The sequence below is a fragment of the Mesocricetus auratus genome, unplaced genomic scaffold (genome assembly GCF_017639785.1).
Source record: "Mesocricetus auratus isolate SY011 unplaced genomic scaffold, BCM_Maur_2.0 Super-Scaffold_100003, whole genome shotgun sequence".
Classification (NCBI taxonomy): Eukaryota; Metazoa; Chordata; class Mammalia; order Rodentia; family Cricetidae; genus Mesocricetus; species Mesocricetus auratus.
Window position 1 is genome coordinate 8,300,769 of NW_024429188.1, and position 14,052 is coordinate 8,314,820.

General features: G+C 44.8%; 1 protein-coding gene across 6 annotated transcripts in view; it reads left to right on the forward strand.

The window, feature by feature from the left end:
• The first annotated feature begins 307 nt into the window (after positions 1-307).
• The window catches only part of Kdm5c (lysine demethylase 5C), a 37,994-nt gene continuing 24,249 nt past the window's right edge, over positions 308-14,052 (forward strand). For 2 of the 6 annotated variants that reach the window (XM_040744016.1, XM_040744019.1), the window contains exons 1-8: positions 310-803; positions 4,660-4,737; positions 6,671-6,793; positions 7,080-7,250; positions 9,281-9,415; positions 11,766-11,889; positions 11,984-12,165; positions 13,505-13,663. In XM_040744016.1, coding sequence (XP_040599950.1) covers positions 654-803; positions 4,660-4,737; positions 6,671-6,793; positions 7,080-7,250; positions 9,281-9,415; positions 11,766-11,889; positions 11,984-12,165; positions 13,505-13,663 — 1,122 coding nt within the window. In that variant the 5' untranslated portion in view covers positions 310-653. Of the gene's footprint in view, positions 804-4,659; positions 4,738-6,670; positions 6,794-7,079; positions 7,251-9,280; positions 9,416-11,765; positions 11,890-11,983; positions 12,166-13,504; positions 13,664-14,052 lie in introns of all 6 variants that reach the window. The other 4 variants (XM_040744018.1, XM_040744020.1, XM_040744022.1 and 1 more) reach the window with 3 other exon arrangements.

Consider the following 14,052-nt stretch of genomic DNA (forward strand, 5'->3'; position numbering starts at 1 on the left):
GGGACACTAGCTCCTCTTCCGGTTTGTCTAAAGACTGCGCATGCGCACCACTGGCCTTTAAACGTGCACCGCTGGTCCATCCGGTAAAAGGATCCGGCAAACAAATTACAATTTTGTTCCTCCGCCAGTGATCTGGACTATTTTCTCTCAGTCTTGTAAATACTTTTAACTAACTACTCCCGAATAAGGGGCATATATCACCCGATTTATTTCAGTAACCACAGAATGAAGGCTTCCTAGGGTTTATTCTAACTCAAAGTAAACAAAACTCGGAGAGACATCTCGCGGAAGGATCTGGTTTGTTGTGGTGAGGTACGGAGCAGGGGGAGGAGACGCTGACAAACCAAGATGGCGGTGGCGGCGATGAAACCTGCGGCGACTGGGACTTAACTGTAGTAGCAGCGGCTGCAATAGTTGGGAGGCAGCGGTAGGGTGTGGAAGAAACGAAACGGGATTAAGGTCCGGTAATAGGAACCTCAGCCTGAGACTTTTAGAGCACGGCACCCGCCCCCCCCAGGCCCTTGACGGGCGGTGGCCGTCTTGCTTAGGGCCTAGACTCCGAGAAGTGCCTCGGTTCCAGACAGCGGCGGCGCCATGAGTCCTTAAGGGCGGTCTGAGCCCTCCCGATCTCTGGCCCAGTCCTCGGGCCCACCATGGAGCTGGGGTCCGACGATTTCCTACCGCCGCCGGAGTGCCCGGTGTTCGAGCCTAGCTGGGCCGAGTTCCGAGACCCTCTTGGCTACATCGCGAAAATCAGACCCATCGCGGAGAAGTCCGGCATTTGCAAGATCCGCCCACCTGCGGTAAGGCCGGGAGCTGATGGTCGCCAGCGGCGAGCTTGTGGGTGGATCAGGGTAGCCGGTGGTGAAGCCCGGGGCGGAAGGCAGCAGGTGTGGGACGATGGATTGGCTGGGATCTTTTGGATGCCTCGTGAATCGGAGAAAGGGTGCTGGGGTCAGGGCTTCTCTCGGTTTGTGGCGTGAAAGTGACCTGGGCTTTGAGCCCACTCCCACCCTGTTCATGAGACTTGTTCTTGGTACAATACACAGATGCTCAGTGGGCCGGGGAGAGTTCTCAGGGAGGCACGGAGAGTACATCTCTTAGTTCCTTTACCTCAGCTAGATCAAGGCTATTATACAAAGTAATGACTACTGCTCTGTCCTTTAAGGCAGGCTGTGTGGTGTAGTGGAAACCTTACGTCTTTAAAGGGAGACATCTGAATTTAAAACTACTTAGAAGGTTAGCATCTGTATGACCTTGGGCATGTAAAGTTATCTCTGAGCCTGTGAACTGGGTGCTGGGAGTAATTAGATTAAACTAGGTAACATAGTACACTCTGCTAAGTGGTAATTACTGTGACTCTGAAGGTGCTTGATGTGGTCATTGGTTTGCTCCTATGTGTGTTGACTCATGTGTACTCACACCCTGTCAGGCCACTTCATCTATGATAATACCCTGGCCTGATGGATCAGTCAGGAAGTCATTCTCACAGTGGGTTCTCTTTCTGGCTCATCAGAGATGGGTTTAGGAAATTGTTCCGTTTTTTCAGTCAGAACTTTCCTGCACATGGTCTCCACAGACTTCCTATAGAGAAATCTAGACCAGTTCACGTGGTATGCCCTTCTCCGAAGATTTCTACTTTTCCTCTGGCCCAGTATGTAGGTGATCCTTATATAAGATAAGGTTTTCTTCGGTTCCCAGAAACAGAGCGGAGCTATGGACATCTCCTTTGGTTCTGAAATGTCAGCAAAAAAGACCGTATCTTTGGTACTAGTTCTGACTAGACCAGAAGTTTTCCAGAGGCTAGGACAAGCTGCTGCCTCGCCGACACTGAAGGAGAAAATGACCAATGTTTAGTGACCACGTGGGATTTGGTAGGCTGGATTGAGTTTGCCTGCAACGATGTTATTTCTGAGGAGGTGGTTCAGGCTGGAGGAGAGCACCACAGGTCTCCTTATCCATCTTAATGTTTTTGGTGCCCTTCCACTGGCTCATTTTAGCTGGATCCTCTAGGCCCTAGAGTCTAGGAAGTGTTGGGTGAGCAAATTTTAATTTCTTCCTTGTTGGAGCTTGGCCACAGGTGTCTGAGGATGCTTTTCTGTGGTAGTAACAGGCCAGGAGGTCAGCAGAAAGGTTGGACTCTTGGATTGCCTTAAGGAAAATTCCTTGAAGTAGCCAGGAGAGGCATGTCTGACATGGGGATAATTGAGATCCGAATTTCCCTTTTTCTCCCTTGGGCTTTTGGGAAGGTTGGCCATTATTACCCTGCTTTGGGAGACCAAGGTGGAAGGAATGACATATCCATGGTGTGTGTGGCCACAGGGGACTGTCCTTTGGTAGGCTTCTTTTCCCTGCTCCAATAGCATACTTCTTTCCAGGCCAAGAGAACTGACTGTTTTTATTGTTGTTGATGATTTTGTATGCCCCCCACCCCCACTCCTTAAGCCACCTTTAGGCCCTAAAGCATCTGGCTTTCTTCTATTTGGGACTTGAATTACTCACCCAAGTAATGATTGGGCCCAGAATGCAAACCTGTGTGTGAGTAGGTATTGGAGTTTGTCTTAGAGGGGTGGTTTAGGGTTTGAATTTCAGAGCATTTGACTACTGCTACACTTGACTTGGATGAATGGACAATATGGGAGCATCACAACTTCTTGAATTGGATAGCCATCCTGTTTGTCACAGTATTCTAAATGCCATTATCCTGAGCATTGTACTAGTACGGGACTGAAGATGACAGGTTTGCTGGACCTTCCCCATCTGTTGCATCTATAGCTTCTGCTTTAGGATTTCAGCTCTGCACTCACCTGTCAGGTGCTTGATGTTGTACCAATTCTTTAGAACTTGGCTGAGCAGGAAAAAGGGGTACTGGAGTTTTGGGTTTGAGCACTTTTCTGTCTGGGTTATCTGTGCTGATGGGAGTGTTGTAGTCTGGTGGAAGGTGTGAGGGTATGGGGAAGTCCACTGGACTTGTCTAGTTTTTTTTCTCTCCTGCTTTACTTGACCTCAGGCGCTTTCTTTTTACTACTGCGGGTTGGGGAAGAACATGTGTACTTGCAAATGTGAATCCTCTGGTTCCTTTTCTAAGAGAGCACGCATGCAAAAGAGCACAACAGCCTTCTTTCTCCTTTCCCATTCCTTTATGTATTACCTGTGTGTATGAATGCTGGTAGCTTGGTGTAGTGCAAAGAACCCGTGATCAGAGGATGTGGGTTCTAGTGTTGGTTCTGTTGCTAACTAGCTTGTAATTTCTTCTCTGGGTCTTACATTCCCCATTTGTAAAATGAAGACATTGATCTAGGTTATTCTAGGGTCTTTTTACCACTTCCTGCACAACAGAGTTCCAGGAAAGAGGACTGTCTGGGGAAGTATTCATGAGGCTGTTGGGAAGGAAGGTCTTCATAGTTATCCTTTGGATAGAACAGAAAAAGCTCCAACTTGGCATGGTAAAGCTTTCCTTGCTTTCATTAATTTTTCTTGGCTTCCCCTCCATAAATCCTTGCATTTTTTTGCCACAACTGTTGGGCTTCCCACTCCCAGACTTCCTTCCCTGCCTCTTATATCAGCCAAGTATATGAGAGAGGATCCACAGGAAGCCTTTCAGACCTGGTGAGTGAGTAAGAGATGTGGATGCTTGTTCCTTGATCTTCCCTGCAGTGTCTTCTGTGACTCTTTGAGTGAGAGAATAGATATCGACAGCCTAAACTGCTAATCCCTGCCAGAAGCAGAGCTGAGCTACCCTGCATGGGTATTCACTGGTGGGATCAGACTTAGAGATCAATGTCTTGTGAGGAAGCCAGGGCCAGAATTCATGTGCCCACCTTACAGATAAGCTTTTAATCCCAGCACTCGGGAGGCAGAGGCAGGTGGATCTCTGTGAGTTTGAGGCCAGTCTGGTCTACAGAGTGAGTTCCAGGACAGGCTCCAAAGCAATGCAGAGAAACCCAGTCTGGAAAAACCAAAAAAAAAAAAAAAAAAAAAAGAAAGAAAACAGATTCAGAAAGATAAGATCTTGTAGCTACTAACTAGTAGAGCTACAACACGAACCCAGGTCTTTTGACTATAGGTCCTGTGTGGTTTGCCAGAACTCTGGGCTATGTGTCTTGCCTAGAGAAGGGTGATGGTGTGGGTATATGGAAGGTTTGTGGTTAACTTATTTGAGCTTTTTATATTTTTCAAAATCCTAGCACTTGGGGCTGGAGAGATGGCTCAGCAGTTAAGAGCACTGACTGTTCTTCCAGAGGTCCTGAGTTCAATTCCCGGCAACCATATGGTGGCTCACCACCACCTTGAATGAGATCTGGTACCCTCTGCTGGCCTGCAGGCAGAAGGCTGTATACACAATAAATAAAATATTTAAAAAAAAAAGAAAATTAAAACAAAAACAAAATCCTAGCACTTTACTGTTGGGAAAAACATAAAAGTTTAGCAGGGCATGTACATGAGGCTTTGCAGATGGTCCTGAAGTGCTCTTGTGTACTGTTTTAAGTCCTGGGGAAAGTTGGGAGTGGCTCCATTTGGATGTTTGCCAGGTTGATGGAGCTAAGGTGTCTACAAGTTTTAGGAAGTATTAATGGAGCATTGAGCTGCTTTAGGTGTCCTCTGATCTTGCATTAAAGTGGGATAACCCAAGTTCTTTTCCCTTTTCTATTCTCCTAGGATTGGCAGCCGCCCTTTGCTGTGGAAGTGGACAACTTCAGATTTACTCCTCGAATCCAGAGGTTGAATGAGCTGGAGGTGAGTTTTGTGGCTGATGATGGGGTTTGGAGAGGGTTAAGTGTGCTCAGGACATAAAAGAAGCTTTGACCTCCAAATCAATACAGAGAAACCCTGTCTCGGAAAAAACAAAACAAAACAAAACAAAAAAAAAAAAAAAAAAAAAAAGCTTTGAAGCACCAGGTGTAAGGGCAGGGACAAATCACTTTTTTTTTTTTTTGACTTTTCAAGACGGTTTCTCTGTGTAGCCCTGGGTTGTTCTCAAACTCACTATGTAGAACAGTCTGATCTTGAACTCACAGAGCTCCACCTGCCTCTGTGCCCCTCTCCCCCCATAGGATTGAGGGCATGAGAGACTGCCTCCCAGCCACATTTTTAATATAGCCCAAAGGCTGGAGATGTTCTTTTCTCACAAAACTTTTCCACTTATGAATTTTCCCTGTCAATACCGACCCTACCTGGGTCAACAAAAGGTAGCTGTGTGGCTGACTGAAACCTCTTCCTTGCCCAGCTCAGTGTGACCTCATATAAAATCCATGGCTTTGTGCTTCCTACTTCCTCTTTGATACTTGGTATAGTGGATTGTGGGGTTGAAGAGCACAATCAACACAAGAACTGGTCTGTGTCAGAGGCTAGAATGGTTAGAGACATGGACAGGGGTCAGGCAGGTAGACTTTTCCCTCTTCTTTTTCTTCTGTACAGGAAGTCTGGGCCCCGGACAGGTAGTATTTTTCACTGGAGCTTGAGAATGCCCTGGGATGAGACAGTGGGTATCCTAAAGTTTGACATATAGGCAAGGTCCTGGAGTTTCCCATAAAAGATACAAGTTAGGTACATGTTCTTTTCCCACTCCTTCCCATTAATATGTATATTGAGTCCAGGTGCATACCAATACCCTAAAGTTTGCATGTTTTTGAGACCAGAAATCTTCATCATTGGCACTATTGACAATTTGGATCAGATTTATTCATTCATTTCTTTATTTTGGTCATGGGGTACTTGTGTGTGGACGAATATGGAGCACAAAATTGTTCCTATTAATAACTGCTGCCCTGGCCGGGCGGCGGCGGTAGTGGTGATGGTGGTGGTGGTGGTGGTGGCGGCGGCGGCGGCGGCGGCGCACGCCTTTAATCCCAGCATTTGGGAGGCAGAGGCAGGTGGATCTCTGTGAGTTCAAGACCAACCTGGTCTACAGAAGCTAGTTCCAAGCCAGCCTCCAAAGCCACAGAGAAACCCTGTCTTGAAAAGCCAAAAAAAAAAAAAAAAAACAACAACAACAAAAGAACTGCTGCCCTAAACTCAGTCTAGATATTGTTCCAGTCAGAACCAGAGTAATCTGTTGTAAGTAGTATGAGTTCTTGGAGAAATAAATCTGACTAGGTCTGTAGCTGGTATAGCTGTGGTCAGGTATTACTTAGCACTGGACAAGGGCAGGTCTTCTAGAGAGTTCATGCTAATTAATGAGGGGAAGGAGGAGCCGGGATGAGGCCAAATTTGGAAAGGTAAGGGTTCACATAGAAGGTGGTGTTCTTAGCCCCTCAAGGATTCTCACTGATAAAAGCATATGGGGCTGCAGTGAGTGTGCTCAGATGCTCAAATGCAGCAAATCAGTCGTAGCAGAAAGAAAGCTAAGCTTAGAGTTATTTGATATTTAGTGTCTTAGTGCATGTTATGTGACTTAACTCTTCTGGCCCCTTTTCTTCATCTGTACAAGAGATAATAACACACAAATAACCTTGCCAGAATGAAGAGAATATGTATAAAGACTATTATGACCTTCTGGAAGATGAGAGAACGGTGGGGCCAAGCACTGTCGAGAGCCCAGAGCTCATTCCACTGGGAGCCAGAAGATGGGTCCCTGCGGAGTGGGGAGCGTGGGTGGGATGGAGTGTTGGTGGTAATGGATGGGTGGTGGTAGGAGGTGGCCAGTGTCTTTGAGCCATTTCTTCTTCAGGCCCAGACAAGAGTGAAACTGAACTATTTGGACCAGATTGCCAAATTCTGGGAGATCCAGGGCTCTTCCTTAAAGATTCCCAATGTAGAACGACGGATCTTGGACCTCTATAGCCTCAGCAAAGTAAGAACAGTTTTTCAAATATTCTCCAACCCTATCTCAATATAAACCCTTGTTACTCTAGGACCCCTTTTGGTTTGGATGTTGGGTCTCTGGGCTGTAATGGAAGGATAGACTGGTAGCACCCCAGTATATGTCTTCCCACCTCTCGTAGCAGTTGGAGATCGGGAGAAGGGGCGGCTCCTAGTGAAGTGAGAGGCTGCAGTTGTCTTCCTTACCCTTTCTGTAGGCTTGCTTCTGCGTGTTCACACACACAGTGCACCATGTCCCTTCTTGCTCTTCCTTTCAGATTGTGGTGGAAGAAGGTGGTTATGAAACTATCTGCAAGGACCGTCGATGGGCCCGTGTGGCCCAACGCCTCAACTACCCACCTGGGAAAAACATCGGTTCCCTGCTACGCTCTCACTATGAACGCATTGTTTATCCCTATGAAATGTACCAGTCTGGAGCCAACCTTGTGGTAAGGATGCCAGGTTGTGGTGGTGTAAGAAAGTCTTTATCCCCAGGCACATATTGGCACACTTTTTTTGTTTGCTTTTAAAAACTATTGTTTATTTCTATTTGGCATGGGGTCTTGATATGTGGCAGGCTGGCTTAGAATTTACCATGTAGCGGGCTGGAGAGATGACTCAGTGGTTAAGAGCATTGATTGTTCTTCCAGAGGTCCTGAGTTCAATTCCCAGCAACCACATGATGGCTCACAGCTATCTACAATGAGATCTGGTGTCCTTTTCTGGCATGCAGGCAGAACACTATATATAATAAATAAAAAATAAAATAAAAACCTTAAAAAAACATAGAACAGATTTTAAAAAAAAGAATTTACCATGCAGCTATTCCACTTACCATGTAGCTCAGACTGCACTTAAAACTCTTTTTTGGTGGGGAGTCCAGAGGTGACTAATAAGTAGGATATTTCAACTGCCATGCCCTATTGTCTTACATTCTTTTTTCAACACATGGTTTCTCTGTGGCTTTGGAGACTGTCCTGGAACTAGCTCTTGTAGACCAGGCTGGTCTCGAATTCAGACATCCACCTGCCTGTTTCCCGAGTACTGGGGTTAAAGGCGTGCACCACCACCGCCCAGCCAGATTCTTTTTTATTTTCTTTTGAAACAGGATCCTCCTATAGCCTAAGCTGATCTCAAAATTTGTAGGCAAAGATGAGTTTGAACTCTTGATTCTCCTGTTTCCACCTTCTGGGTCACTGAGATTACAGGCATGCCCTACCATGCTAAGTTTAAGCAATATTGGGGTTCAAACTCTGGCTTTGTCCTCAGATTCCTACCTTGAACTTTAGAAAATAATTTATGATGTGCGTATACATGCATGTGGAGGTCAGAAGATAATTTTCAGGACTTCATTCTCTTCTACCATGTGGGTCCTTGGGATTGAACAGAGATTCTCAGGCTTGACAGCAGATACCCATTAAACCATCTTGATGGTCCCTTGGCCTTAAACTCTTAATCCTGTTTTTTTTTTCTCAAGTGCTAAGATTACCAATGTGTACCACCACAAACTACTACTCTTAACTTTTATTTTAAGATTTATTTTTTATGTATACAGTGTTGTTCTGCCTGCATGCCAGAAGAGGGCACCAGATCTCATTACTGACGGCTGTGAGCCTCCATGTCTTTGCTGGGAATTGAACTTAGGACCTCTGAAAGAGCAACCAGTGCTTTTAACCTCTGAGCCATCTTTCCAGCTCCAGCCATGTCTCCAGCACCTATATTACTACTCTTAATAGGACTAGTTCCATGGACTGGATACTGGGAAAGTAGACTTTACCCTTTCCTAGTAATGCTTTTTTGTTTTTTGTTTTTATAGTGTCTATTGTCAAAGTCCTATAGTTAGTTATCTGTAGAACCCCTGGGTTTAGTACCACCAGAGGGGGGAAAAAAGGAAGGAAAAGCCTTGTCAGTGGCAGGAAGATGACTCATTGGGTTAAGATGCTTGCTTCCAAGACTGGTGACATGAGTTCGACCTGGAATGCACATGATAGAGAAAACTGACTTCCAGGGGTTATCCTCTAACATTCACATACTCACTGTGGCATGAATGCCACACACATAACATAGACACACACAAATATGTAAATGTTAAAAAGAAAAGGAGGCCAGGCGGTGGTGGCGCACCCCTTTAATCCCAGCACTCGGGAGGCAGAGGCAGGTGGATCTCTGTGAGTTCGAGGCCAGCCTGGTCTACAGAGCGAGTTCCAGGACAGCCTCCAAAACAATACAGGGAAACCCTGTCTCAAAAAACCAAAAAAAAAAAAAAAAAAAAAAAAAAAGAAAAGGAGAAGGAATTCCCAAAGTATATAAGGGGCTAGTGATAAAGACCTATTGGTGATAAAGAGCTATTGGTGTTGGTCAGGGATATAGGCCACATGGGTATAGGCCACAACTTTGACCAGTGGATGAAGGTGAAAGGAAGGTGTTACTTGGGGGCTGAAATTCCATACCCTGGTCCTTACTCTTTACTTATCTCTAGCAGTGTAACACACGTCCATTTGATAATGAGGAGAAAGACAAGGAATATAAACCCCACAGCATCCCCCTCCGACAGTCTGTACAGCCTTCCAAGTTCAACAGTTATGGACGACGGGCAAAGAGACTACAGCCTGATGTGAGTACTTTTCTTGCCACCTATGGGCCTCTGGGATAGAAAGCCTGCTGCTTGCTGACTGAAACCATGTACACTGTTATACTTTCTCTTGTTTTTTTTGTTTGTTTGTTTGTTTGTGTTTTTTTTTTGTTTTTTGTTTTTCGAGACAGGGTTTCTCTGTAGCTTTGGAGGCTGTCCTGGAACTCACTTTGTAGACCAGGCTGGCCTCGAACTCACAGAGATCCGCCTGCCTCTGCCTCCCGAGTGCTGGGATTAAAGGCGTGCGCCACCAACGCCCGGCTGTACTATACTTTTTATGTCTGCTCTTTGTGCTTAATTTGTTCCTTTCTGCTCATAAAGTAGAAGTCATCTTTTTTTTTTTTAAGATTTGTTTATTTACTATATATATATAGAAGAGTGTTCTGTCTGTGTGCCAGAAGAGGGCACTAGATCTCATTACAGATGATTGTGAGTCACTATGTGGTTACTGGGAATTGAACTCAGGTCCTCTGGAAGCGCAGCCAGTGCTCTTAACTGCTGAGATATCTCTCCAGCCCAGAAGTCATCGTATTTCTATACCCTACCTTCAGACAGAGGATTATGTACCATAGTTTTTTTTTTGGGGGGGGGGGAGGCACATGGGACAATAGAGAACACTATATACATTATGTGCTCATTGAGGGATATTAATTTAGCAAGCCATATTAATGTCAAATCGTGTTTTTTTTTTTCTTTTTGGGTGGGGGTGGTGAGACAGTATCTCACCTTGTAGTGTTGACTGGCCTAGAACTTGCTATGTAGACCAGGATGTCCTCAAACTCTCAGAGATCTACCTGCCTCTGCCGTTCAAGTGCTGGGTTAAAGGCATGTACCTCCTACACCCAGAAATGTTACTCTTTATTTACTTATTTACTCACTCATTTATTTATTTAGAAAGGTTTCTATTGAAGTTGACTTAATTACATTTCTTTCTTCCTCCATCCCCTTCCAGTTATCCTTCTTTAAAGCATGCCCCCTCTTAAATTGATAGCCTCTTTTTCTTTGAGTATATTTTTCTGAACATACATGCATATATGTAACAAATATACATATAAATATGATTTCAAAACTGATCACTTGGCATTGAGCAACCAAATAAAGGGGCTCATCCCTGTGAGACGCTAATTGTCCTCCTAGCAATCAGTATTTGCCTGTAGTTCTTTGTCTAGGGATGGGACACCATGAAATTTCCGCCCCCTCCATGTTAACATGTCCATTAAAGTGGTCTTACTTCTTTAGTCTTTTTTATTTTGTTCTCTGCGTAGACCAGGCTGGCCTTGAACTCACAGAGATCTTCCTGCCTCTGCCTCCTGAGTGCTGGGATTAAAGGTGTGCTGCACCACCACGCCTGGTTTATGCAGCTATTTTTAGGAGAGACTTTCACAGCAGACTTCTTGGTGTTCTGGCTCTTAGAATCTTTCTATCCCTCTTTCACAGTATTTCCTGAGCCTTCGATGTAGGAACTGTGATGCAGATTTACCCACTGGAGCCAGGCTCTCCACAATCCATTGGCCTCTCTTCGTTATGTCCTGTTGTGGTTTTCTGTGATGGTTTCTGTTTGCTGTAAAGAGGCTTTCTTGATAAGGGATGAATAACTGTTTTGAATTGCTACGCTTATTTAGAAAAGGTGGTTTGAGTACCACTCTATTTAAAATATGCTATGTCTAAGTTATCAGGTAGAAGTAATATTTTTATTTTATAGTTGGCAAAACTGAGATTCTGCTTTTAATTTTCAGTTTTCTTTTAAATTCTTAAAAACTTTTTTTTTCTTTTTAGAGTTTTAAAACATTTTATGTGTATGGATGGTTACCTGCATGTATGTATATCCATGGTGTGTGCCTGGTCCCCATGAATTCTAGAAGAGGGTATTGGATCCCATGGAACTGGAGTTACAGATGATTGTGAGCTGCCATATGGGTGCTGGGAATTGAACCTGGGTTCTCTGGAAGAGCAGCCAGTGCTCTTATCCACTGAGCCATCTCTCCAGCCCCTAGATTTCTTTTTTGATTATGTGTATGCCCATGTCCCTTCTACCATCTGGGTCTCAGAGATTCAACTGGGTTGTCAGGCTTGATGGCAAGCAAGCACCTTAACCTGTTGACTCATCTTGCTGAACATTTTAACGAAGAGACTTAGTTGGGACTTATCCCTAGTCTTTAAAAAGAAACTCTAAATTCTTGCCCTGGCCCATCTGTGCATGAGTTCTTGGCACAAACTTAGTGGTGTGTCTGTGTGTAGATATAGATATATAGAATTAGTATGAGCTTTTCTTTTAGGGTTGGGCAACCTGCTCCAGATTGTAGTCTTGACTCATTTTCTGCTTTCTTTGTAGCCGGAACCCACAGAGGAAGATATTGAGAAAAATCCAGAACTGAAGAAGCTACAGATATATGGAGCAGGCCCCAAAATGATGGGGCTGGGCCTTATGGCCAAGGATAAGACTCTGCGGAAAAAAGGTAAGGCCTAAGATACCGGGGATGGCTTCATATGGAGGGAGAAGGACTGCAAATGTCTCAGATTTAAATTTGGAACCGCTTTTCTGTCCTACAGATAAAGAAGGACTTGAGTGTCCCCCCACTGTGGTGGTAAAGGAGGAGTTAGGTGGGGATGTGAAGATGGAATCAGCCTCGCCCAAGACTTTCCTAGAAGGCAAGGAGGAACTGAGTCACAGCCCTGAGCCCTGCACCAAGATGACCATGAGGCTGCGAAGGAACCACAGCAATGCCCAGTTTGTAAGGACCCAGCCCTGACTTCCTAGAGCTCTGCTTCTCATCCCTTCAGTGAGCATTTCTCCAGCATGGCACTGGACTAGGTTGCATTAAGTAGAAAAGTGGGTCTAGAGGGCCCTGCCTGCAGGTAGCTTACTTAACCGGGGAAAATAAGACCAGCTAGTTTGGAACAAAGAACAAGAATCAGTAAATAGCTACTGTCCACATAAAGTGCTAGAAGAGTCCAGAGAGGACTCCTGTTGTCCAGTGCTTCGGTGCTTCAGGATAAGGCTAAAATTTCCATTATCTTCACTATCATGCATAGTCCAATTCCTGCTGATCTCTAACTTCATTACCCAGCACTGCCTACCTAACTTCTCTGCTATAGCTGTTCTGAATTACTTGTAGGTAGATTTGTTTTTTGTTTTCTTCAAGAGACAAGCCTCTAGTTCTTTTGTAATCCTGTATTCCTTACACATGGGGTTTCTCAAAGAATTTCTCTTTGTGCTCCGCTCCAGTTGCCAAGCACTAGCTAGCTTCCTTTCAAGTTTCAGTTAACTTCAAATGTCCCCTTCAGGGGAACTGGAGAGGTGGCTTAGAGTCAAAGCACTGGCTGCCCCTATAGGGTTCAATTCCCAGCAACCACATGGTGGTTCACAGCCATTTGTAGTGAGATCTGGTACCCTCTTCTGGCAAGGAGGCATACATGCAGACAGAATACTATTTCTATAGTAAATAAATCATTAAAAGTCTCCTTCCTCAATGTCCTCCCTCATCTTTAAGTAATATGAGTGCTGCTTCCTTTCTCTAGGTTCCCACAGTATTTCTTATTGGCTGCTATGGCAGTTTTCTATTTTTATGAGCACTACAGTGTACTGTGCTATTTGAAGACAGATACCAGATCTTTCTCATCTCTGTGCCATAGAATTCGATGTTTCTTGAATGGTTAAAATGAGAAGGTTGAAGATTAGTAAAACTGCTCTTGAAGGGTGGTAGTGGTGTGAGCCTTTAATTCCAGCACTTGGGAGGCAGGGGCAGGCAGATCTCTGAGTTCAAGGTCAGCCTGATCTACAGAGCTAGTTTCAGGACAGTCAGGGCTACACAAAGAAACTCTGTCTTGAAAAACCAAGAGAAAAAGAAAAGATAAGAAAAAGACTGCTCTCATATCTACTTGTCTTGGGGAGGTAGTACATGTATGCCACTGAGCCCCAGGTCTTAAATGACTCTCTTGTAAAGGGATATGAACAACCAAGCCAGCAAACACCTCTGGCTTCCAGTGGGGAACTCTCTGGAATAGGATATTGTCTGGTGTTTAATGACTGGGCAGGGCCTATATTGATAACCCTTTGGTTCTCTCTGGCAGATTGAGTCATACGTGTGCCGAATGTGTTCCCGAGGAGATGAAGATGACAAACTTTTGCTGTGTGATGGTTGTGATGACAATTACCACATCTTTTGCCTGCTGCCTCCTTTGCCTGAGATCCCAAAAGGTGTCTGGAGGTGTCCAAAGTGTGTCATGGCGGTAAGGCCTTTCCAGTCCCAGTCTACATGGGACATCTTATTTCCTTTGCATAGTCTAAGGGGAGCCTCCTACCTCAGCTGTAGTATTACATTTTGGGACTCTAGAGTAAGGCTAGGCTTTGTAGAACTTTATGAGAAAGAGGAAGAGAAAATGTAGTTTATGCTCCTGTCCTGTGGGAACTCCAGACTACCTATGGGGTATTACGATTAGATGGACTGTGGTGATGAACTATGTGTATTGACTTGTAAGCAGATGTTAGAAACCCTGGATTGTAGTAGTTGACCATAGGAAAGGTGGATTTGTTTGTTTGTTTGGTTGGTTTTGTTGAGATAGTGTCTCACTATATAGCACAGACTGGCCTCAAATTCACACCAGTCAGTCTTCCTTCC